This window comes from Rhinoderma darwinii, chromosome 3 (genome assembly GCF_050947455.1).
Source record: "Rhinoderma darwinii isolate aRhiDar2 chromosome 3, aRhiDar2.hap1, whole genome shotgun sequence".
Taxonomy (NCBI): domain Eukaryota; kingdom Metazoa; phylum Chordata; class Amphibia; order Anura; family Rhinodermatidae; genus Rhinoderma; species Rhinoderma darwinii.
In genome coordinates, this window is record NC_134689.1 from 409,727,790 (window position 1) to 409,753,713 (window position 25,924).

At 46.9% G+C, this 25,924-nt stretch overlaps 1 protein-coding gene across 9 annotated transcripts in view; it reads left to right on the forward strand.

Moving 5' to 3' along the window:
• Window positions 1-4,749: 4,749 nt before the first annotated feature.
• The window catches only part of STAG3 (STAG3 cohesin complex component), a 165,043-nt gene continuing 143,868 nt past the window's right edge, over window positions 4,750-25,924 (forward strand). Inside the window, exons 1-7 of one of the 9 annotated variants that reach the window (XM_075859212.1) lie at window positions 4,750-4,824; window positions 7,348-7,523; window positions 10,507-10,618; window positions 12,055-12,132; window positions 12,220-12,316; window positions 13,862-13,938; window positions 20,713-20,917. In XM_075859212.1, coding sequence (XP_075715327.1) covers window positions 4,774-4,824; window positions 7,348-7,523; window positions 10,507-10,618; window positions 12,055-12,132; window positions 12,220-12,316; window positions 13,862-13,938; window positions 20,713-20,917 — 796 coding nt within the window. In that variant the 5' untranslated portion in view covers window positions 4,750-4,773. Of the gene's footprint in view, window positions 4,858-5,148; window positions 5,394-7,347; window positions 7,524-10,506; window positions 10,619-12,054; window positions 12,133-12,219; window positions 12,317-13,861; window positions 13,939-20,712; window positions 20,918-25,924 lie in introns of those variants that run through there. The other 8 variants (XM_075859205.1, XM_075859204.1, XM_075859206.1 and 5 more) reach the window with 8 other exon arrangements.

Sequence of the window (25,924 nt, forward strand, 5' to 3'; positions counted from 1 at the left end):
TATGGGAGCATGATACTGTGTGGGAGGCACTATGGGAGCATGATACTGTGTGGGAGGCACTATGGGAGCATGATACTGTGTGGGAGGCACTATGGGAGCATGATACTGTGTGGGAGGCACTATGGGAGCATGATACTGTGTGGGAGGCACTATGGGAGCATGATACTGTGTGGGAGGCACTATGGAGCATGATACTGTGTGGGAGGCACTATGGGAGCATGATACTGTGTGGGAGGCACTATGGGAGCATGATACTGTGTGGTAGGCACTATGGGAGCATGATACTGTGTGGGAGGCACTATGGGAGCATGATACTGTGTGGGAGGCACTATGGGAGCATGATACTGTGTGGGAGGCACTATGGAGCATGATACTGTGTGGGAGGCACTATGGAGCATGATACTGTGTGGGAGGCACTATGGAGCATGATACTGTGTGGGAGGCACTATGGGAGCATGATACTGTGTGGGAGGCACTATGGGAGCATGATACTGTGTGGGAGGCACTATGGGAGCATGATACTGTGTGGGAGGCACTATGGGAGCATGATACTGTGTGGGAGGCACTATGGGAGCATGATACTGTGTGGGAGGCACTATGGGAGCATGATACTGTGTGGGAGGCACTATGGAGCATGATACTGTGTGGGAGGCACTATGGGAGCATGATACTGTGTGGGAGGCACTATGGAGCATGATACTGTGTGGGAGGCACTATGGAGCATGATACTGTGTGGGAGGCACTATGGAGCATGATACTGTGTGGGAGGCACTATGGAGCATGATACTGTGTGGGAGGCACTATGGGAGCATGATACTGTGTGGGAGGCACTATGGGAGCATTAAACTGTGTGGGAGGCACTATGGGAGCATGATACTGTGTGGGAGGCACTATGGGAGCATGATACTGTGTGGGAGGCACTATGGGAGCATGATACTGTGTTGGAGGCACTATGGGAGCATGATACTGTGTGGGAGGCACTATGGGAGCATGATACTGTGTGGGAGGCACTATGGGAGCATGATACTGTGTGGGAGGCACTATGGGAGCATGATACTATGTGGGAGGCACTATGGGAGCATGATACTGTGTGGGAGGCACTATGGGAGCATGATACTATGTGGGAGGCACTATGGGAGCATGATACTGTGTGGGAGGCACTATGGGAGCATGATACTATGTGGGAGGCACTATGGGAGCATGATACTGTGTGGGAGGCACTATGGGAGCATGATACTATGTGGGAGGCACTATGGTGCATGATACTGTGTGGGAGGCACTATGGAGCATGATACTATGTGGGAGGCACTATGGGAGCATGATACTGTGTGGGAGGCACTATGGGAGCATGATACTGTGTGGGAGGCACTATGGGAGCATGATACTGTGTGGGAGGCACTATGGGAGCATGATACTATGTGGGAGGCACTATGGGAGCATGATACTGTGTGGGAGGCACTATGGGAGCATGATACTGTGTGGGAGGCACTATGGGAGCATGATACTGTGTGGGAGGCACTATGGGAGCATGATACTGTGTGGGAGGCACTATGGAGCATCATACTGTGTGGGAGGCACTATGGGAGCATGATACTATGTGGGAGGCACTATGGGGGCATGATACTGTGTGGGAGGCACTATGGGAGCATGATACTGTGTGGGAGGCACTATGGGAGCATTATACTGTGTGGGAGGCACTATGGAGCATGATACTGTGTGGGAGGCACTATGGGAGCATGATACTGTGTGGGAGGCACTATGGGAGCATGATACTGTGTGGGAGGCACTATGGGAGCATGATACTGTGTGGGAGGCACTATGGGAGCATGATACTGTGTGGGAGGCACTATGGAGCATGATACTGTGTGGGAGGCACTATGGGAGCATGATACTGTGTGGGAGGCACTATGGAGCATGATACTGTGTGGGAGGCACTATGGAGCATGATACTGTGTGGGAGGCACTATGGAGCATGATACTGTGTGGGAGGCACTATGGAGCATGATACTGTGTGGGAGGCACTATGGAGCATGATACTGTGTGGGAGGCACTATGGAGCATGATACTGTGTGGGAGGCACTATGGAGCATGATACTGTGTGGGAGGCACTATGGAGCATGATACTGTGTGGGAGGCACTATGGAGCATGATACTGTGTGGGAGGCACTATGGGAGCATGATACTGTGTGGGAGGCACTATGGGAACATGATACTGTGTGGGAGGCACTATGGGAGCATGATACTATGTGGGAGGCACTATGGGAGCATGATACTGTGTGGGAGGCACTATGGGAGCATGATACTGTGTGGGAGGCACTATGGAGCATGATACTGTGTGGGAGGCACTATGGAGCATGATACTGTGTGGGAGGCACTATGGAGCATGATACTGTGTGGGAGGCACTATGGGAGCATGATACTATGTGGGAGGCACTATGGGAGCATGATACTGTGTGGGAGGCACTATTGGAGCATGATACTGTGTGGGAGGCACTATGGGAGCATGATACTATGTGGGAGGCACTATGGGAGCATGATACTGTGTGGGAGGCACTATGGGAGCATGATACTGTGTGGGAGGCACTATTGGAGCATGATACTGTGTGGGAGGCACTATGGGAGCATGATACTATGTGGGAGGCACTATGGGGGCATGATACTGTGTGGGAGGCACTATGGGAGCATGATACTGTGTGGGAGGCACTATGGGAGCATTATACTGTGTGGGAGGCACTATGGAACATGATACTGTGTGGGAGGCACTATGGGAGCATGATACTGTGTGGGAGGCACTATGGGAGCATGATACTGTGTGGGAGGCACTATGGGAGCATGATACTGTGTGGGAGGCACTATGGGAGCATGATACTGTGTGGGAGGCACTATGGAGCATGATACTGTGTGGGAGGCACTATGGAGCATGATACTGTGTGGGAGGCACTATGGGAGCATGATACTGTGTGGGAGGCACTATGGGAGCATGATACTGTGTGGGAGGCACTATGGAGCATGATACTGTGTGGGAGGCACTATGGGAGCATGATACTGTGTGGGAGGCACTATGGGAGCATGATACTGTGTGGGAGGCACTATGGGAGCATGATACTGTGTGGGAGGCACTATGGAGCATGATACTGTGTGGGAGGCACTATGGAGCATGATACTGTGTGGGAGGCACTATGGAGCATGATACTGTGTGGGAGGCACTATGGAGCATGATACTGTGTGGGAGGCACTATGGGAGCATGATACTGTGTGGGAGGCACTATGGAGCATGATACTGTGTGGGAGGCACTATGGAGCATGATACTGTGTGGGAGGCACTATGGGAGCATGATACTGTGTGGGAGGCACTATGGAGCATGATACTGTGTGGGAGGCACTATGGAGCATGATACTGTGTGGGAGGCACTATGGAGCATGATACTGTGTGGGAGGCACTATGGAGCATGATACTGTGTGGGAGGCACTATGGAGCATGATACTGTGTGGGAGGCACTATGGAGCATGATACTGTGTGGGAGGCACTATGGGAGCATGATACTGTGTGGGAGGCACTATGGGAACATGATACTGTGTGGGAGGCACTATGGGAGCATGATACTATGTGGGAGGCACTATGGGAGCATGATACTGTGTGGGAGGCACTATGGAGCATGATACTGTGTGGGAGGCACTATGGAGCATGATACTGTGTGGGAGGCACTATGGGAGCATGATACTGTGTGGGAGGCACTATGGAGCATGATACTGTGTGGGAGGCACTATGGGAGCATGATACTGTGTGGGAGGCACTATGGGAGCATGATACTGTGTGGGAGGCACTATGGAGCATGATACTGTGTGGGAGGCACTATGGAGCATGATACTGTGTGGGAGGCACTATGGAGCATGATACTGTGTGGGAGGCACTATGGAGCATGATACTGTGTGGGAGGCACTATGGGAGCATGATACTGTGTGGGAGGCACTATGGAACATGATACTGTGTGGGAGGCACTATGGGAGCATGATACTGTGTGGGAGGCACTATGGGAGCATGATACTGTGTGGGAGGCACTATGGGAGCATGATACTGTGTGGGAGGCACTATGGGAGCATGATACTGTGTGGGAGGCACTATGGAGCATGATACTGTGTGGGAGGCACTATGGGAGCATGATACTGTGTGGGAGGCACTATGGAGCATGATACTGTGTGGGAGGCACTATGGAGCATGATACTGTGTGGGAGGCACTATGGAGCATGATACTGTGTGGGAGGCACTATGGGAGCATGATACTGTGTGGGAGGCACTATGGGAGCATGATACTGTGTGGGAGGCACTATGGGAGCATGATACTGTGTGGGAGGCACTATGGAGCATGATACTGTGTGGGAGGCACTATGGAGCATGATACTGTGTGGGAGGCACTATGGGAGCATGATACTGTGTGGGAGGCACTATGGAGCATGATACTGTGTGGGAGGCACTATGGGAGCATGATACTGTGTGGGAGGCACTATGGGAGCATGATACTGTGTGGGAGGCACTATGGAGCATGATACTGTGTGGGAGGCACTATGGAGCATGATACTGTGTGGGAGGCACTATGGAGCATGATACTGTGTGGGAGGCACTATGGAGCATGATACTGTGTGGGAGGCACTATGGAGCATGATACTGTGTGGGAGGCACTATGGAGCATGATACTGTGTGGGAGGCACTATGGAGCATGATACTGTGTGGGAGGCACTATGGAGCATGATACTGTGTTGGAGGCACTATGGAGCATGATACTGTGGGCTGAACCGGGTGTACGGTCGGAGATTGCGGAATTAGAGGTGCGGCTTAAAAGGAAACGCTAAGCCACATTGGTAATAACCCAGCTTTTTCAAGAAACAATTATACCATAGAAAGTGCTGACTAGAATAGTTGACTATTTTGTATTTTATTATTGAAAAAGCAGATATACTGACAGAACAGAGGGCAGCCCCGACTAATGTCAGGTAAAGAAGTCTGCACTCATTCACACATCAGGCCTTTTGAAGAGATAATAATATATAAATTGTTCAGAAATCCGGCGTCAGCGCCTCACAGACATGATTTAATATGGCCGCCGGGTCACCAGGCATCATCGCCATCACCTCTTGGCGCCAAAACACAGCGCTCTCCCTATTGGCTGATTCCAGGGCCTCAGAGGCGGCGCTTCGGTCCGTGTTGCCGAGTAAAGCGGCCAGTGGGAGGAGCCTGCGACTTCCCTCTTGTTAGATCTGCCCTTGTTTGACAGGACTGCTGCTGAGCCCGGGCGGTGAGGTGCGGGCGTTATCCCCTCCGAATCCTTTTATTACCCGAAGATTGTACGTTAACACCCTGCTGGGGGAGGTGGCTGCTTAGCGTGGGCATGTGTATAGTATGTTATCCTCTCAGTGTAGGTTGTATGGAGATTTCATAAACTGGTGCAGTGAAGTAGTTGCCCACGGCAACCAATCAGGTTGCTACCTTGATTTTCTAATGGGCCTGTGAAAAATAAAAGGAAGTATCTGATTGGTTGCCATGGGTAAATCTGTATATTATGGGATCCGTAGTATGGGATCAATGCTGATCGTGCAGCGAAGTAGTTGCCCACGGCAACCAATCAGGTTGCTGCTTTGATTTTCTAATGGGCCTGTGAAAAATAAAAGGAAGAATCTGATTGGTTGCCATGGGTAAATCTGTATATTATGAGCTCAATGCTGGTCGTGGATTTATTATGGTGTACTGGTCCAAGTCAGACAAGTGTCCGCTAAGGTCTATGTCAGCATTATTTTCGAGGAGAAAATAGCATTTGATTGTTTTGCCATCCATACTCCATATGCAATCTACACCTATTGAAATTAATGGAGGTTATGGGAAATCAAGAGTTAAAATTTTTCCTCATCCCCCCCCCCTGCTCTAGAGCAATAGCGATGTCACATGACTGTTGTCCAGTTGCTGCCGTGGCACGTCACGTGACTGAACTCACTGTCTCTTCAGCCATTGGACAACAGTCACATGACGTGTCATCACTGCAACGTCACGAAAGCCTGAACTGTTAATTTTTTTTTCTAAGGCGTCGTTCACATCTGTGTCGCAGATCCGGTCGAAAATGCCAGACCAAATAGCACAGCATGCTGCGCTATTTTGTCCGGCAACCCGTCGCAACAGTCAATGGGTTTCGTTGGGCGCCGATTGGTTTCCGTCACTCAATGAATCCGGCGATTCCGTTATTTTCATTGTTCTGCTCCTGTGATGGAGCGGAAGAACAACAACACTGAATGCAGATGTGAACGAAGTCTAATTCTTCTAAAATATGGAAAACCTGCAGGCCTTGTTCACACAGCGCAGATTTTGCAGGTATTTATGAAGTCAAACACAGAAATGGAACCTAAACAAGAAATGTATAAAGGACGGCTCCTGTGTCTATCCTCCTGGAGCAATGGTGGTCGTGCAAAATCTGCACTGTGTGAACAAGGCCTAAATGTTCCTACAAGTGGTTATGTGGAAAAATCCGTTTTTCTTTATTGAAGTCTAGCGCCCAGCACTACCTGGCGATCCCGGCGGTTCACCCCTTAGATGCCGCTGTCAATACCGACCACGGCATCTAAGTGGATTCAGAGGGAGGGGGTGCGCCCTCTGTCACCCCATCGGCACCCCTTCGACTCGATCACAGGGTTACGATGCTAAATATTCTTACAATAGGGAGGTTCTTGGCGCACATTTGTAAGTGGATTTAGCAGTAATGTCTATTTGGCGGTTTAGGTCACATTAGTGTTCGCAGTGCGCTGTCGCCGTTTTCTTGGGGGCTGTATATTTTTGCAGTCGCCGGCGTTCTTGCCCCTGTATACACATTTTGTTTCATTTTTTTTTTTTTTTGGGAATGTGCTGTTCAAACTTTTTTGTGTTGTAAGGCCGAGTTCACACAGAGTTTTCTGCAGGCGGAAAATCTGCCTCAAAATTCTGTTTGGAATTTTGAGGCAGATTTTGCTCTGCCTGCACGCCAATTTTCGCCGCGAAATACGCTTTCTTCCTGGGAGGTCAGAGGCGTAAACGCCCGAAGATAGGGCATGTCCCTTCTTTTTACCGCGAGACGGTTTTTCCGCTCGCGGGAAAAAAAACTCCTCCGCCCTCTTTTGAAATCAATGGGAGGCATGTTCGGCCAGTTTTTGGCGCGTTTGCGCGTCAAAAAAAAAACTCAGTGTGAACTCCCCCTTAATGTGAACATAAACTAGACCATGGTTTTTCGCCTTTTGATGGTCCTTGTATCGGTGATGTCCTAAGTGTCCTCCACAGTTCAGGCTGTTCCTTTAGGAGCCGGCACTAGTAATGTCACCCGGTGTCACTTCCAGCTCCTGGCGATGGCGTCCCACGTCCCACACAACTCCACTTCACAAGCATCTCCTGATTCTTCCTCCTCGCCGGCCTCCGCTCACAGCACCCGCTCACGATCACTGCGGATCAGATCACATGACAGTGAAGAAGGAGGAGGAGCACCAAGTGCGGGGGATGAGCCGGAAGTTGACACGTGAGGATCATATATAGAACTTTCACATTAATATTGGAATGCATTAAAGGCTTATTCCCAAGTTGTGTCTTTTATTTTTTTTTTAAATGTGTCCAAACCGAAATACAAAAATTTTTCCCGACTACATAATGGAACTAGTGCTGGTTATCTATTCTGAAAGGGGGTGTGAGCGGCTCGATGTCAATGAAGCCGCTCTGCTCTGTGCGCGCGCCCGACGTTGCTGGATTATCTAGTTCTAGCAGGATCGGGAGGACGATTGTCTCAACTAGGCATGGTAAGCGCGGCTGAGATGACCCCCCCCCCCCATATTCCCTTTTATATAGTTTTACAGTGCCACTTTCTATTTCACGGCACCCCCACCGCCCCCTCGCGGAAAGCCACTCCCCACCCCCTCGCAGCACCAACGCCCCCCCTTCCTCGATAAGCTACACCTCCCCTCGCGGCAACCTTCCCCCTCCCTGTGTGAACACCTGCCCCAACTCGAGTAAAGCCCCTTCACCCCACTCGCCGTCCACCGGCCCCCCCCCCACCGCGATAAGATCTTTCCACCCCCTCGAAGCAATCTCCGGCCCCATAAACTTGATCGTGTATCTCAGCATAGCACGTTATGCTTAGATACAGTGGATAATTGATAAACAATATTCTTTTGCTTGAAGCTAAACACAGCAAGTGTAAGATACAGTGCCCATGTGTGAAGGAATATGCTGGGGTATGTATCTAAGCAGAGCATCATTTAGGCTTAGATACCATTGCATTGGTATAACATATGCTGGGTAAAGCGTATCTAAAAATATCCTGTTTTATCCTTGGATTCCCTCGGCTGGATATTATTTGACACATTGGCAACTGTATCTAAGCATAACATTCTATATGGCTAGAGACACGCGACCGCAGATGGTTTCACAACTATCCACTGTATCTAAGCATAATATGCTATGCTTAGATACACGACCAAGCATATGGTATCCTACCATGTAAAGGTATCTAAACAGAAAAGATGCTTTGCTTAGATACACGACCAAGCATATAGTATCATACCATGTAAAGGTATCTAAACAGAAAATATGCTATGCTTAGATACACGACCAAGCATATAGTATCCTACCATGTAAAGGTATCTAAACAGAAAAGATGCTATGCTTAGATACACGACCAAGCATATAGTATCCTACCATGTAAAGGTATCTAAACAGAAAATATGCTTTGCTTAGATACACGACCAAGCATATAGTATCCTACCATGTAAAGGTATCTAAACAGAAAATATGCTTTGCTTAGATACACGACCAAGCATATAGTATCATACCATGTAAAGGTATCTAAACAGAAAAGATGCTTTGCTTAGATACACGCAACAGCATATGTTCTCATACCAGGCAAAGGTATCTAAGTATAGCATCTTTTAGGCTTACATACGTTGCATGTTATGATGACATATGCTGGGTCGTGTATCTAAGCATGGCACATGTTATGTTTAAACTGGACAGTTGTGAAACCATCTTGTATTGCGTGTATCTAAACAGAAAATGTTCTGCTTAGATACAGTTGACCATGTATGAATTATTATCCAGTCTAGTGTATAGAAGGATAACACCTGGAAGTGTTTGATATGGTGGCCATGTAATTACTTGTAAAATCTAGAAGTATAAAAGCCGGCATCGCATACGCGTATAAGCGCGGTCACAAGAACACGGACGTCCTCTCCTGAGGACGCAGAGGATATCATTGCGCAAGCGCGGCCTCCGCCATAGGAAAGCAGTGGTGGCCGAGGAATAAACAAAGGTGCAATGAGCGAGGGTGAGAGAAAATCCCAGGAAAAGTAAATCACAAAAATGAATATCTTTACGTGGTTGAGCAAAATAAATGGATTTATAAAGATGGGAATAAGGCCTCATTTACACGAGCGTGTGCGTTTTGCGCGCGAAAAAAACGCTGCGTTTTGCGCGCGCAAAAGGCACTTGGCAGCTCCGTGTGTCATCCGTGTATGATGCGCGGCTGCGTGATTTTCGCGCAGCCGCCATCATAGAGATGAGGCTAGTCGACGCCCGTCACTGTCCAAGGTGCTGAAAGAGCTAACTGATCGGCAGTAACTCTTTCAGCACCCTCGACAGAGAGTTCCGATCACAATATACACCAACCTGTGAATAAAAAAAGATGTTCAAACTTACCATGAACTGCCTGCTTCCTCCAGTCCGGTCTCCCGGCCGTTGCCTTGGTGACGCGTCCCTCTCTTGTCATCCGGCCCCACCTCCCAGGATGACGCCGCAGTCCATGAGACCGCTGCAGCCTGTGATTGGCTGCAGCCTGTGCTTGGCCTGTGATTGGCTGCAGCTGTCACTTGGACTAAACTGTCATCCCGGGAGGTCGGACCGGAGTTATCGGTAAGTCAGAACTTTTTTTTTTTTTACAGGTTCATGGATTTTCGGAGCGGAAGTCACTGTCCATGGTGCTGAACCAGTTTAACGCTTTCAGCACCGTGGACAGTGACTGTCTCCTGACGTCGCGTACCCGAACATTTTTTACCGGTTTCGGTCAAAACGAGTTTGGCCGAACCCGGTGAAGTTCGGTGCGCTCATCTCGAATTTGACACTCCGTTTGGATGTTTGTAAACAGAAAAGCACGTGGTGCTTTTCTGTTTACATTCAGGAGTTTGACAGCTCTTGCGTGATTTTCGCGCATGCAACGCAGGACCGTCCGTGTGGCATGCGTTGTTTTCACGCACCCATTGAAGTCAATGGGTGCGTGTTGCGTGAAAAACGCAAGAATATAGAACATGTCGTGAGTTTTACGCAACGCACTCACGCAGCACAAAATTCACGCATCGTCTAAACAGCCCCATAGACTATTATAGGTGCGTACGACACGCGTGAAAAGCACGCGCGTCGCACGCGCGTATAATACGCTCGTGTAAATGAGGCCTAACCCTCTAATATGTTCACCAGGTGGAGTGAGCGCCATTCATACAATATAACCTACATTTTAGGGATTTGGAGAGTCCGGTAGATTTATCTGCTGATGATGATGGGAGCGACTTTGAAGAAACTTTGAAAAAGAAACCTAGGAGAAGTCGGAGACGTGTGCTGAAGAATACCCAGGTTAGAACTGCAACCCTCCGCTGTAAAGCCTGATCAGCCCAAAACCAGTATTGTAAGGCTATGTTCACACTGAGTTTCTTGCCGCTGGTTTTGATGCGGGAACTGCGTTGAAAACCGCTCCAAAAAAGGTCCGAAATCGCCTCCCATTGATTTTAATGGGAGGCGGGAGTGTTTTTTTCCCGCAAGCAGAAAAAAATGCTCGCGGGGAAAAAGATGGATCATGTCCTATCTTTAGGCGTTCGGTCTCTGACTTCCCATTGACATCAATGGGAGACAGAGAAAGCGTTTGCCGCGGCCAAAAAAACGCGGCAAGTGTTATGCCGGCAGGTCAAAATCTGCCTTAAAATTCCTGAAGGAATTTTGAGGCCGATTTTTTTTTTTTTTTTTTTTTTTTTTTTTTTCCACCTCCAAAAAAACTTAATGTGAACTAGGCCTAAGGATACGATCAGACGCAGCAGATTTTGCATGCAGGTTTTTCTGTGGATTTTGCGATGTAGCGGATGCAGAATTTATTCTGTAAAAGCAAAAAATGATGATTTGCCGGGTAGGGTGACCGTTCACATCTAAAGAAATTGTCCTTTGGGTTTTATGAAAGGGAATTTCCCGTTGTTGTTATTTCTTAGGTCCTCAATACCAAGGCTCCCGAATTAATAATTCTTCTGCACACACCACTGGATTGTTCATTTTCAACATTTTTTTTTAATAATGTGGTTGTGCAAGTGACGGTCGCGGGGACTTTGGCTTCCTAATGGACTCTTCCTTTTTGTGCGATTGTGTCACAGAGGAAAAACGCTTTTTGTAGAGAAACATCCGGCAATTATAGCCAGGAAAAGTTGTGGCCAGCCATACAATTCCCCTTACACCAAGGCCCCAAGCACACGATCGTAAATTCGTCCATAATTACGGCCCCATTCAGTTCTATTGGCCGCGGACACCTCTCCATATTGCTACGGATGGGTGTTCGTGCCGTAGAACTGTGCCGGGAATTATGGAGCATGACCGGTTTTACGGGCCATGCTCCCATACTTTGTAAGGGAAGACGGCCCGAAAATGAGGGTGGTGGGCTGTGATTCCGGGCACGGCCGTGTGCATGGGGCCTAATACATGGATGGGCCGCTAATACTATATGCTATGGCTTATAGAGGGTGGTCCTGAGCAGGGGGATCCCTCTTTGAGACAACTGCTTGACCACTAGGGGAGAGGGGTTCAGTCTGTGCATTTTAGGGTCCCTGCCAAAAGGTATTCTCAAAAGGTACTAGAACAGCGTTCTCTAGAAGTGCAGTAAACTTCCCTCTGCCGGCTACATATGCCGCGCTCGCATGGATGAGCAGACGTTTTCTAAAAGCAGACAATTAGTTTTTGCAAGAAATCCACACTGGGATTTGTAGTGTCAAATGATTCCTCATCTTAACCCCATATTTTTTTTTTTTTTCTAGGTCACTAAGCGAGTTAGAGATGACCGAGTTGGTGAGGACCTATTTGAAGCCATCAGACTAGGCAGAAGTGCCATGCAAGTAAGAGGCAGTCAGCTGTGTGATGCTGGAAATCCACGTTATGTTTGCTTGTATAAATTTATGATCTTATTCCATATCTTCTTACAGATACTAGTAGATGATTGGTTGGAGACTTACAAGGCAGACCGCGAGCCTGCTCTTCTGGGGCTAATCAACTTTATTATACAGGCTTGTGGTTGTAAAGGTGAGCTGATCGGCTGCGCTTCTGCTGTAAACAAGCCCCGTCCCTATTGTTTTTTTTTTTTTTTGCTTCGTACACTTCTCCTCTCTCCTCTCTCCTCTCTCCTCTCTCCTCTCTCCTCTCCCTTCTCCCTCCTTGTCTCCTAAATTTTGTGGGTTGAAATCTCACCCACTTTACTGCTGCTATGTTGCGGGAGAATCTGCAGCAATTCCATCCTGTGTGAATATACCCCCTAACTGTATAGCATTGGGTAGTTTGCATTCCAGGGACCACCACAGTGGTACTTAAATAACAAAGACCTTTTTGCAAATTCTCTATTTTTCCTCATTCAAAACCCAGATTGGTGGTGAACAAAGAGCGTAATGATTTGATAAGGGAGACTTACCAGTTGCGGTGAAATTGCAAGAGAACCGCATCCTCAATATGTGACCCTATGGCAAATAATGTTAGGAGAGACCTTTCTATAGAGAGATATTTAGGTTGTGGTGTTCCAGCAATTTAACCTCAACCAAATATCACTGTGTAGCCCCAGCCTTGGGGTCCGTGCAAAACTGCAGCTGCTGAGGCTCTGTATTCTGCCCTAGGAACAGTGCGGTTAGGGGAGAATACTTCCATAATACAACATGTAATGGAATATGCCTCCAAAAAACCCTGTATGTCTCTGTATTAGATAAATCCGTAATCTGGCCGTATACGAGGCACATATACAGTATATGCATTGTATCTCTCTGTAACCAGCCAGGGCTTCAATAGAAATTCTGATAACATTCAGAAGAGGCAGGATTGTTTACCACATTTGTGGAGTTATAAAAATCGGCTGGGCAGACGAAGCCGGGCCAAATTCTGTAACCTGTGGATTCCACTGACAAGTACAGTACAGGGCGAATTAATTCACATATGTATTTTGGGAAGAATAAAAACTGGATTTGCCAAGCTTGGTGTGAACAGAACATTAAAGGGTTCTTCCCAACTTAGATATTGCATATCCGGATATGCCATAAATGGCTGATAGATTCGGTACCAAGTTCTGGGACCCACATCTATATCCAGAATGGGGGTCCCCTAATCCCCGTTTCGCCTGGTGAGGTGGCCGCTTGCTGCTGATTTCAGGCAGGGACTAAGTGGAGAGGGGGCCTCGCAGGTGTGCATCTCCCTCCATTATGTTGTATAGGAGTTACAGAGACAGGCTGTTTCCGAAAACTTCCAAAGAACAGAATGTAGAGAGCCGTGCAAGTGCGAAGCCCCCTCCGCTTTATCCCGGTCTTAAATCAGAAACAAGCAGACACCCCATTCTGGACCGCATCTATTAGACATTTATGCCATATCCTGTGGAAATGCCATAAATGTCGAAGTTGGGAATAAGGGTATGTTCACACGCTCCTGATTTTCAGACGGTTTGGATTTTGTGTGTGCACATACCCCAACCCTTTAAAGTAAAACCTCAGCATGTAATCCTCAACACGGAGTCTTATTGTTACATGTAAATGATTGAAACAAGGAGGCATGTATCGTGCAGTCCATTTATGTAGCAATGTCCGTCCCTTCCAGGTGTGGTGACTAGGGACATGATGGAGACCATGCAGAATGCAGAAATCATTAGGAAAATGACAGAAGACTTTGATGAAGTTAGTATTCAAATTATTTCCTAACTCGTCCGTTTAAATGCCTTAATAAAGCTGTGTAATGAATCTGCCGGAGCAGCCTGGAGGAAGACCCTCCTAGATCACCACGTCTGCAGGGATAAGGTAAGTATAACTTCAGGGGTGAGCACCTCCACTCCCAGCAGAGACGGGATTTTCTACTTTTCCTGGTGGGTCAGTTGAAGTTACTCAAGTTCAATAAATAGAAATATTACATGACAATTGAAGATGTGAAATGAGTCCTTCACGTGAACCTTTTATTGTGTCCATGTTTTCTCAAGGCACCCTCCATGACAGCACCACAGGCTGTAAGACCCCGCCTCAAATATGGACAGGAAAAAGCCCCAGAGGTTAAATAGCCCCACCCCACCGTTCCTCCTCAGTGTTTTTTCCCGTCCCTATCGGGCAACAAGAAGTTACTACCGTCTCTGGGCTGGTGGCAGGGAAGGCTAGTAACAAATGGAAAATCAGGCGGCTGGGGTTTGGTCCTTCCTACTCCAATTGCTGCTGCCGTTCCCTTCTGGGTCTGGGACCTACGACAACCCCTTCTGCGCCGTTCTGGTAAAGCTGGGGTTGATACTGGCTGCAGTCCTCTTCAGAGCTCCCTAGCCATGCTACTTCCACGGGGGAAGTAGCGTTGACTCCTCTAGGCCTAGCGTACGCTGCACTGTGAGACGCACACGCCGGCGTTGTCCCTTCCGGTTTAGTGGCGATGCTCTGAAAAAACATGGCGGCGCCCACCGCTAGCGTCAGTGAAGATCCACATGGAATCTCCTTTTCCCGAAATGAGAAAGGGGTTAAAGGCCTACAGGAAGTCAAGCAAATCTCCCTCCTTTTAAGGATTGGCTGATTTCTCCACGCTAAGCCAAGTGACCGGGATTAAACAGAGGGTTCATTCTCAGGTAGGATCTCTGTTACTGACCACTGTTTTTGGGTTTGTCAAGTCTTTCCTTGGTATGGATAATCTGACCCTCAAATCTGGTGGTTCTTCTAAACATTGCGTGGAATCTGGATCTGTAACTTTGTTCCAGGGAAGTGGGTGAGATCTGTTTTTCTTACAAGACGCCGGCTTAATCCTGTTATCTTGTCTATTTCTTGTGTATAGGCGGAAAAAGAACCACCTTCAAAGCCTAAAAAAGAAACCCAGTTTTGTAGATGTGCTATTTGCACTAAAAAAAAAATTATCTTCAAATAAGAAGAGTTTGTCAAATGTGTATAGAAAAAGTTATAGTTATCAGGGATGAGCAGCATCTTTACTGGAGGAAATTAAAGGGATGGTCAAACAGGAGATACAATCCACTCTGACATCTTTTTCTCAAACATTCCTCCTAACTGACCCCCCCTCCTCCTAACTGACCCCCCCTCCCACACCTAAAAAACGAAAAATCATGGTTGAAGAGGATTCAGGCTCTGAAGGTGTCGGTTATACTCCCTCGGTATCAGGTGTACTAGAGGACGGAGAGATTGCATCTGTCTCCACACCACAGAAAGAAGAGAAATGATTATTTCTCATCTGAACTTATGGTCGAGCTGCTAGGGGCCGTGAGAAGTACAATGGGGGTGGAAGAAGTCCAAGAATCACGCTCTGTCCAAGGTGAGATGTTTGCAGGCCTAAGGACCCGGAGAAAACAAGTATTCCCTATACATAAAAACCTCAAAGGACTTATTGAGCATGAATGGAAATTTCCTGAGAAACCGATCTTCATACCTCATGAAATTAGAGAGATTCCCCCTGGATGAAGAGGAAATAAATCCTGATCTGAAATACCAAAAATTGATATTCTGGTGGAAAAGTTGTGAAAAAAGACTACTCTCCATTTGAGGACTCTTCCCAATTAAAAGAACCATTAGACAGGCTGACAGTCTCCTCAAAATAATCCTGGGAAGCTACCTCCGCTCTAGTACAGATAAATATCGGTGCCAGCTGTGTAGCCAGATCTATGTTTAGATGGCTCGATCAACTTGAGGTTCACCCCTAAGAGGGCACTCCTAGAGAAGACATTTTCCCCTTCTCTCTAAAGCCACTGGTTTTTTTTTGGCGGATGCCTCCGCAGGAGCCATAAAAGTTGCTTCTAGAGCTAGCGTACTCTGCAACACCACAAGAAGAGTCCTGTGGCTAAAAATGTGGTCTGGGGATCCATTATCAAAAATACAAACTCTGCGCTATACCCTTTCAAGGAGAATATTTGATCGGTCCAGATCTGGATACCATTTTAGAGAAGGCATCACATAAAAAGAAAACCCTTCCCGAACCTAAAGTTCCAAAAAAGAAACCGTTTTTTCGCCCCTTTCGTAACCCAGAACAATCCTATAGGGGAAAAGGTAAATCGGGCAAGTGGAGCTACCCCAAAGGGGGTAGAGGAAGGAATATCTTCCTTCACCAGAACAGACCTAACCAAGATAGACAATGATGCCAGGGAAGTAGGAGGCAGAATTTCAAATTATTTTTTTTTACTCAATGGGAAAACATCTCTTCCAACAAATGGATACTGAATTCCATATTAGAAGGGTTCAAAATAGTTCTCCTATCCCACAAACAAAATCGTCATAACCCATCTCCCAGCTCTTACTCTTCAGACGTCTCCATCAGAAGGCCTAGAAAGATTATTATACATGAAGGTGATCTCTCTAGGTCTCTGCCACTACTCACGCCTGGTCTTGGTCAGGAAACTCAACGGGAAAGATCGGATAATCATAAATCTAAAACTGTTGGGATTTGTGGTATACCACAAGTTCAAGATGGAGTCAATAAAGTCAACAATTCCAGTGGTAGGGACAGACTTCATGTTGGCGACTACAGATCCTCAGGATGCAAATTATCACATTCCAATACATCCGATCTACAGAATGTTCCTGAGGTTTGCAGTCCAAAAGGGCCAAAAAATGTACCACTACCAGTTCAATGTACTCCCATTCGGAATCTCCTCTGCACCAAGATTTTTTTTACCAAGGTAATGGCAGAGGTGGTGGCCCATCACAGGAATTTGGGAAAAACCTCAATCCATATCTGGACGATCTTCTAATAGCACCTTCTTCTCAAATACTTAAGTCACCTACATCTTGCCTGTCAAACACTCTAGGAATTTGGCTGGATCATCAACAGGGAAAAATCCAACATGACTCCAGAGAGATAAAAGATATTCCTGGGAATCTTGTTGGACTCTCACAAACGTTTTTGCCACAAGACAAAAAATTATCCCTGAAAATAAGAATTTCCAACTTCAGGGGTCAAAGACAAGTCTCCATAAGAGAGGCAATATCGGTATTGGTATTAATGACCTCATGCATTCAGGCGCTTCCCTGGTCTCCGGCTCATTCCAGAAATCTCAAGGCCCTGATCCTGTCCAAATGGAACAAATCCTCTCTAACGCTGGACAAGAAGATACTCCTCACAGGTTTGGTAAAAGTTTCCTCATCTGGTGGCTGAACCCCAGGAATCTGGACAAAAGAGTAGTTTGGCATCCCTCTCCCATGATCTCGGTGACAACAGACACAAGCACACTAGGCTGGTGCAGTGGTATCCGGAAGATTATTCCAGGCTACATGGTCTCCGAGACTTTACTCCTCAAATTTTCTAGAACTGATGGCTCTATTAGAGGCCCATAGATCAGTGGAACATCTAGTCAGAGGCTCACACATAAGAGTATATTCAGACCACATAACTACGGTGGCATATCTGAGACACCAGGGGGGCATAAAACAGAAATCTCCAACTCTAGGCCTCACAAATATTCTACTGGGCAGAACCAAGACTCGGGTCCATTCCAGCCATCCATCTAAGAGGGACTCTACACACACAGGCAGACTTTCTGAGCAGGGAAGCTGTAAAATCCACAGAGTGGTTCCTGAACCAAAAGGTTTTTCTTCAGATTACCAGCATATGGGGTGTCCCGGAAGTAGATCTATTTGCCAACCAGGGAAACTCCAAAGCTCAGAAATTATTTTCTCTAAACCACAAAGAAAAATCCATAGGGGTAGATGCGCTAGCTCACATATGGTCGTTCAGTCTAGCGTATGCCTTTCCTCCTACCCCCTTGATTACACAGATTTTACAGAAACTCCGGATAGAGAAAACCCGTCTTATTTTGAAGGCTTCTCTATGGCCAAAAAGGGCCTGGTTTGGTCTCCTAAACAATCTGAAGATAACAGATCCTTTGATTCTACCATCACTCCCGGATCTTCCTTATCAGGGGCCAATCCTACACTCAGAGCAGCTAAAATTCCACTTAGCAGCCTGGCTTCTGAGGGCCTGATACTGACAGCCAAAGGATTGTCAGGGGCAGTCCTAAAAACCCTACAAAAAAGTCACTAATGCCATTTATGGGAAGGTCTGGAAGAAATTCTTATCCTGGTGTGGCGATTCCTTTCCTGATGTTCATCATCCTAATATTGCACAGATATTGGATTTTCTGCAATCCGGCCTTGAAAAAGGACTAAAACCTAGCACCCTAAAAGTTCAAGTATCCGCTATGAGTAATTGTTTTTTATAAAGATCTGGCCTCCCATAGATGGATGAAAAGATTCTTTGTGGCAGCATCTGGATTATCTCCCAGACCTTCTGTATTTCTTCCTCCTTGGGACTTCACGTCAAACTGCTCAATACTACGTTTATCTCCCTTTGAACCTATATCTGTCTGTAAGATAAATCATCTCTCTTGGAAGGCAGCTTTCTTAGTAGTTCTAACCACCGCTAGAAGGGTAGGGGAAATGCAAGCCCTCACGATTTGGGGTTCCCTTTCTTAGAATCCGCGATGATAATCTTATTTTTCATCCAGATCCCCCCCCCCCTTCTTTCCCAAGGTAATGTCCATCTTCCACATGTCCCAAGATGTAGTTCTTCCCTTTTGTTGGATTTTGACAAAATGAAGGAAGAGTTTCACACCCTAGATGTCCGCGGGATTATCCTACAATATATTGAGTCCACAAACTCGTGGAGGAAAGATCTTAATCTCTTCATTCAATTTAATGGTCCTAATAAGGGAAAGAAGGTGGCAAAAAATACACTGGCAAAATGGATTAAAAGGCGATCTGTGTAGCTGTCTCACCCAGATAATCTGAAGGCCACACTCTACACGCTCTCAGTATCCTGGGCAGAAAGAGCGGAAGCCTCCATTGAACAGACCTGCAAAGCGGCAACCTGGTCATCTGTTCACACTCTTACAAAACATTACAGATTAAATCTGTTTTCCTACAAGGATATTTCCTTTGGTAGGAAAGTTCTCCAAGCTGTAGTCCCCCCCCCCCCTCCCCCCTAAACCAATTCTTATTCGTCAATTCTCCTGTGGTGCTGTCAGAGGGTGCCTTGACAAAATAGAATTTAGACGTACCGGTAATTCTGTTTCTAGTAAACCCTCTGACACCCCCTTCTATTCCCCCCCACCCCTTATTTATGTGATTTAAACATTATTTAGACATATTTATGATAAGTAATAGGTATGTAAAGTTACCAGACACGGTTAGTGGACATACACGGAGGAGGAACGGTGGGGGGGGGAGCTATTAAACCTTTTTCCTGTCCGTATTCGAGGTGGGGTCTTACCTTCTGTGGTGCGGTCATGGGGGGTTTACTAGAAACCGAATTACCAGTAAGTCTAATTCTATTTTTTATAGTAATGGTTAAGGAGTGTTGTGTATATAATAGAGGCAGTGCCGCTTCTTTTGATTTTGTTGATCATGTGACCGATCAAGTGATTGCAGGAATGAAGGAGGAGTTGGGTCTAACCTTCCTCCACCAGTGATAACTCTCTGGCTGGGTTCACACGACCACATTAACGTCCGTAATTGACGGACGTATTTCGGCCGGAAGTCCCGGACCGAACTCCGTGCAGGGAGCCGGGCTCCTAGCATCATACTTATGTACGACGCTAGGAGTCCCTGCCTCTCTGCAGGACAACTGTCCCGTACTGAAAACATGTTTTCAGTACGGGACAGTAGTTCCACGGGGAGGCAGGGACTCCTAGCGTCGTACATAACTATGATGCTAGGAGCCCGGCTCCCTGCACGGAGTTCGGTCCGGGACTTCCGGCCGAAATACGTCTGTCCATTACGGACGTTAATGTGGTCGTGTGAATCCAGCCTAACAGTGATACAATAAAGTGCAGACTGATCTGTATACATTGTTCTCTAATCTTAGACCGTGCGGACAATAGCCGGCCAAAGCTCTATCCATAATCTAATTCTGCTAATAAAAAACCGTGTATAAAACCGTTCCAACCGCTCCATGTGGAAGATGATGAAATCTAAGGCTATGTTCACACGGGGTATTTTGCCGAGTTTTTTGACGCGGAAACCGCGTCGCAAAACTCGGCAAAACGGCCCGAGAACGCCTCCCATTGATTTCAATGGGAGGCATCGGCGTCTTTTTCCCGCGAGCAGTGAAACTGCCTCGTGGGAAAAAGAAGCGACATGCCCTATCTTCGGGCGCTTCCGCCTCGGACCTCCCATTGACTTCAATGGGAGGCAGGAGAAAGCGTATATCTCGCTGTTTTATGCCCGCGGCGCTCAATGGCCGCGGGCGAAAAACGGCGCGATAATTGCCGCGAAAATCGGCGTGCAGGGAGAGGAATATCTGCCTCAAAGTTCCAGACGGAATTTTGAGGCAGATATTCCTCCCCCAAAATACTCCGTGTGAACATAGCCTAAGTCTGGCTTTCCAGGTTACGGTCTTTGATAATACCTGCTGGGACCCTCACTGTATATCCTAACCATAGGCCTCGTGTCTTGGGATGGGACTAATCCTTCTAATGTTTATTGCCCCAGGATTCTGCAGACTATCCTTTGTCACTCAGTACCAAGCCTTGGAAGAAATTCCGGGGCAATTTTGGCGAATATTTGGGAACAATGGTTAGCTGCTGTCAGTACAATATCATCTATGATGGGATTCTCATGGACACGCTTATCTCCCTCCTCACTGGACTCTCTGACTCTCAAGTGCGAGCCTTCCGACATACCAGCACATTTGCAGGTGAGTTATACGTTCCCTCTATTAGGCCAGGATCACACACGTACTTTTGATGCAGTTTTTTTTTTTTTTTTAACCAGCCACCGGAATGGACACAAAGGAAAGGAGATGCATCAATCAGTCTTTCCTTTATATGGCCTTCCTTCCTTTTGGATCCACTTCTGGCTTTGGCTTATAAAACCTGAGCCGAAAACTGCATCTAAACTGTATGTGTGACCCAAATATCTTTCCAATCCGTGTTTTATCTGCACGTTTCTTGCCAAAAAACGGGAACGGATTACATTAGAGGACAGTAGGAGATTTACTCGTTTCCTTAACTGGGTCCTTCCCCTCTTTTTTCAAGAAATGTGCATTGACCTTTATGATTCTTTGACTTTGATTGTCTTTATAGTTCTGCCTCATTTACTAACCTGACCTTACAAAGCTCCTGTAAAGTCTCTCGTCCATACGATCCCTCGCACCAGTTTGTGTTAAAGAGGCTCTGTCCCCAGATTATAAGTGCCCTATCTCCTACATATTGTGATCGGCGCTGTAATGTAGAGAACAGTAGTGGCTTTTATTTTGAAAAATAATCATTTTTGAGCAAGTTATGACCTATATTAGATTTATGCTAATGAGTTTCTCAATGGACAACTGGGCGTGTTTTTACTTTTTACCAACTGGGCGTTGTACAGAGGAGTGTATGACGCTGACCAATCAGTGACCAATCAGTGACCAATCAGCGTCATACACTTCTCATTGTTCCAGCCCAGCTTCTCTCACTGCACAATCACACTAACAATGGGCTGGAACAATGAGAAGTGTATGACGCTGATTGGTCACTGATTGGTCAGCGTCATACACTCCTCTGTACAACGCCCAGTTGGTAAAAAGTAAAAACACGCCCAGTTGTCCATTGAGAAACTGATTACCATAAATCTAAACTAGCTCATAACTTGCTCAAAAATGATCGTTTTTCAAAATAAAAGCTACTGCTGTCTACATTACAGCGCCAATCAGATTATGTAGGAGATAGGACACTTATAATCTGGTGACAGAGCCGCTTTAAAGCCACATGTATCTTTCACCTGCCATTGTTTTATCATTGCTAGGGCAGACTAATAAAGCGTTTGATGGTGAGAGAAAAATGTTATTGCAAAGTTCAGCCACTAGACCTTAGAACTATTTAGGGGTTCCCATTAATAATCTAAGATGCCAGACCGATGTAAAAACAAATGTAACAGTCTGGATTTTCCTGATCTTTTTGTTTTTCCATTGGATAAGCGGCACCGCACACCACTGGCTATTGTTTATCTCCCCTTCCTTCAAAGAATGAACAAGCTTTCAGGAAATCAACAATTGTTGACTGAAATATGAAATCGAAAAAAAATACCTGAAGCTGGTCATCGTCTTGGTAGCATGTTAGGGATGGATCTGTATCAGCTGTTCTCCGGCTGAGGGAGGACACCACAAAGCAAGGGGCGATGAGCAATAAATCTTACACATTTCTGCTATGCCATCTGTTCCTCAGGGTTTTACTAATCGCCGCTGCTTCTGCTGACACCCCCTTCTTCTGACTTAGAAAGAGCAGCCTTGGTGTTTCTGTCACCTATTTTTCTTCCTTTTTGATTGCATTTGTTTTATTCAAGATATAAAACAATGGCCTAAGTGTCACTGATCCTGCCAAAATAAGGGGAACATTTGTAGAGCATCCAGCATATACTTCTGTCACCTTACTTATGTGTAGATGAAAACCGAGCAATGTGCTGGATATCAATTGCAGATGTTAGGGACAGAAAGCGCCGTTGACTGCCTTCTATTCTACAGATTAGTGTCCGTTGTACCAATCTAGCACTGCTGGGGTTTTCCCATGAGTGACATATCCACAGGACATGTCATAGATGTCAGATCTCTAGTACGGGGCCCCCTAAACCTCGTTCTAGCTTTTTGTGCTCGCGCTGCCTCCCGGCCACTTTCTGATGGGTCAGGGAGTTGCGGAAACAGCGTAACTCGCTGTGCTACGCTGTTTCCGTAACTCCCATAGTAGTGATTTGGCAGTTACGAAAGCAACGTAGCATGAGAGCTACACTGTTCTCGTAACTACTATTTAGTTCTATGGGATTTACGGAAACGGCGTAGCTCCGCGAGTTACTGTTTCCGCAACTCCCGACCATGTAATCAGGAAGTGGCCGGGAGACAGTGCTAGGGGGCCCCGTACTAGAGATAGGTGCGGCTTCCAGAGGTGGGACCCACATATATCGGACGTTTATGAAATATCTTGTGGATCTGTCATAAATGTCCATCCTAGGAAAACCACTTTATAGTACACAGCCAATTAATTTTAGTTTTCTAAGTGTTTAAAGGGAATCTGTCACCAGGCTTATGCTGCGCTGTATCACTCTCTTTTCAGCGTTTAGTAATTTTCGTTAATATAATTTTTTTTTTTTCTTTAGCAGCTTGTATTGGATGAGCTGCGGCTAGCCCTGCCCCCGGCTGCTGGATGACTGCTTTCTCCCTATACTGTGCATGGGAAGAACGCTATCAAGCAGCGGTGGGTGGATGGAGTTAGTGGCCGCTCATGAATATCCAGGACTCCTGAGTACGAGTTGATCATTGAGAGGACTCCTTGCTCGGCTCGTGCTACAGGAAAAAGACTGATTTTATGAAGCAATTGAATATTATAAGATGAGAAATACACTTCTGAATCCAGGTCCCTGGCACCACTCTGTTGCCCTCGGATAGGACAGTATAAATATGGTGACAGTTCTCTATAATTTCTTAGAGTGCCCGTACATTATGCGGCCAAGCCTTGTAATGGCCTGACAGCGGAGGACTGTGCGTCAAAAATCGCACTCGGTTTACTTCAAAATGCTGTGATTTTGGGCAAGTACAGATGATGTATATGGTCTTTATGTGCTTTACCTGTACATGTCACAAAACCGTCTCAAACCACGTCCCTCTTGGCAACCCCATGCTCAGCCGAGTCGCACCGTTTCCAAAGCAGAGCTCACAAGGCAACCTTGACCTGAAGAGACGCTGGACAAGGCCACGGCCACGGCTTACATTAATCACTAGGGTGGCACCCGCAGCACAGTCGCCGTGAAGGAAGCAGCCCTAACCCTCTCCTGGGTGGAACGCTATGTACCAGCAATCTCTGCAGTCCACATTCCCGAAGTGAAAAATTGGGCAGATGAGCACTGAAAAAGTGCCCTCTCCGGGCCTCAACGTCTTTACTCCGCCATCGTCTTAAAGAGGACCTTTCACCTTCCCAAACGTGCAGCATGTTATAGGAAAGTCTTCACAAACACGGTCCCATGTAAAATTATTGTTCGAACTCCCTCCGTTATTTACATATCGGTGTCTCCAGAGCTTGCACTCCTTTTGCAGTCACAACGAACGGTAGTGATTCTTAGGACCCCCTTCTCTCTTCTCCCACTCTTCTCCCTGCATCTCTCCTACCATAAGCGCTCCAGAAGATCAAAGCGGAAGGGGTTCCTTGGTGGCTTCCGATTTGGCTCGGACACTTCTGGGATGCGGACATGGTCAACGGACGCCCCTTTGCGACTTCCGGATTACCCTGATCTGCTTTCCCAGGTTACCTCTTCCACCCGAATTTGCAGTCAGTCTGTTAAACGGCATGGCTGTTGAAGCCACAGTCCTGAAGGCCAAAGATTTTTCAGTACAAGTCACGCGGACCATTATCCGGGCAAGGAAGTCGTGCTCTCCACGCATTTACCACCGTATCTGGAAAGCTTCTTTTGGGTGGTGTAAGGAAGAGCAGGTTTTTTCCATGGTGTCCTTGATCCCCACTATCTCTTTTTATTTCTCCAGTCTGGTTTGGATGCTGTTTTGGTCACTAGCTCCTTAAAGGACCCTGTCATTTCTTTTTCAGTGGTTCTTGCTTCTAATCCTGTATCAAAACTTTTCTCCAGGGGGTCGTGCATTAATTTTCCTGCCCATGCAGACATCCTGCCCCCCTTAGGACCTTAACCTGCTCTTGGACGCCCCCCAGTGTCCTGCCTTTTGAGTCTTTTAGAGATGCGTCACTGCGCCTCTATAGGTTGTGATGTTGCTTTCCTTGCTGTGACCTCCATCAGATGCTTCTCTTGGTTGACTTCTCATTCCTATTGCTCTCCTCTTTTGATCCCTCACCAGGACATGGTCGTCTCCACTTCCACCTTAATGTGGAGTTCGTACGTTCATCTTCCTATCCCTCACCTTCGCACCCCAGGGAGGGGGCTCTCCACCTGCATCTGGCCGTTTACCTCTTTGTTTCAGGTGCTAGGACGTCCCCTTCATCATAAGTGTAGGGTTGTCAGGATGAAGGGACTTCAACTGCATTCTTAAGCTTAAGGAGTTGCCAGCCTCTAAGGCGACCATATCTTGTCGGATCCGCTCAGCCATCACAGGAGCCTCCTTCCAGGAATACGGCTCACTAGCCATCTGCTCGGCGCTTCCTGGACAGTGGACTATCAAGCTTGTTCTCTTCAGGTTCGCAAGGCTACTTGTTCCTACAATCATACCTATTCTAAATGTGCCAGGGTCTAAATTTGCATCAGCGTATGCGCATTAGCTCGTAAGATGTTCCAGGCAGCGGTGGCACAGACTTGCGCCTAAGCTTATCTCTTTTGCCTTTCCATCCCGAACGACTGCTTAAAGAGGCTCTGTCACCAGATTTTGCAGCCCCTATCTGCTATTGCAGCAGATCGGCGCTGCAATGTAGATAAGAGTAATGTTTTTATTTTTAAAAAACGAGCATTTTTGGCCAAGTTATGACCATTTTTGTAGTTATGCAAATGAGGCTTGCAAAAGTACAACTGGGCGTGTTTAAAAGTAAAAGTACAACTGGGCGTGTATTATGTGCGTACATCGGGGCGTGTTTACTTCTTTTACTAGCTGGGCGTTCTGACGAGAAGTATCATCCACTTCTCTTCACAACGCCCAGCTTCTGGCAGTCCAGACACACAGCGTGTTCTCCAGAGATCACGCTGTGACGTCACTCACAGGTCCTGCATCGTGTCAGACGAGCGA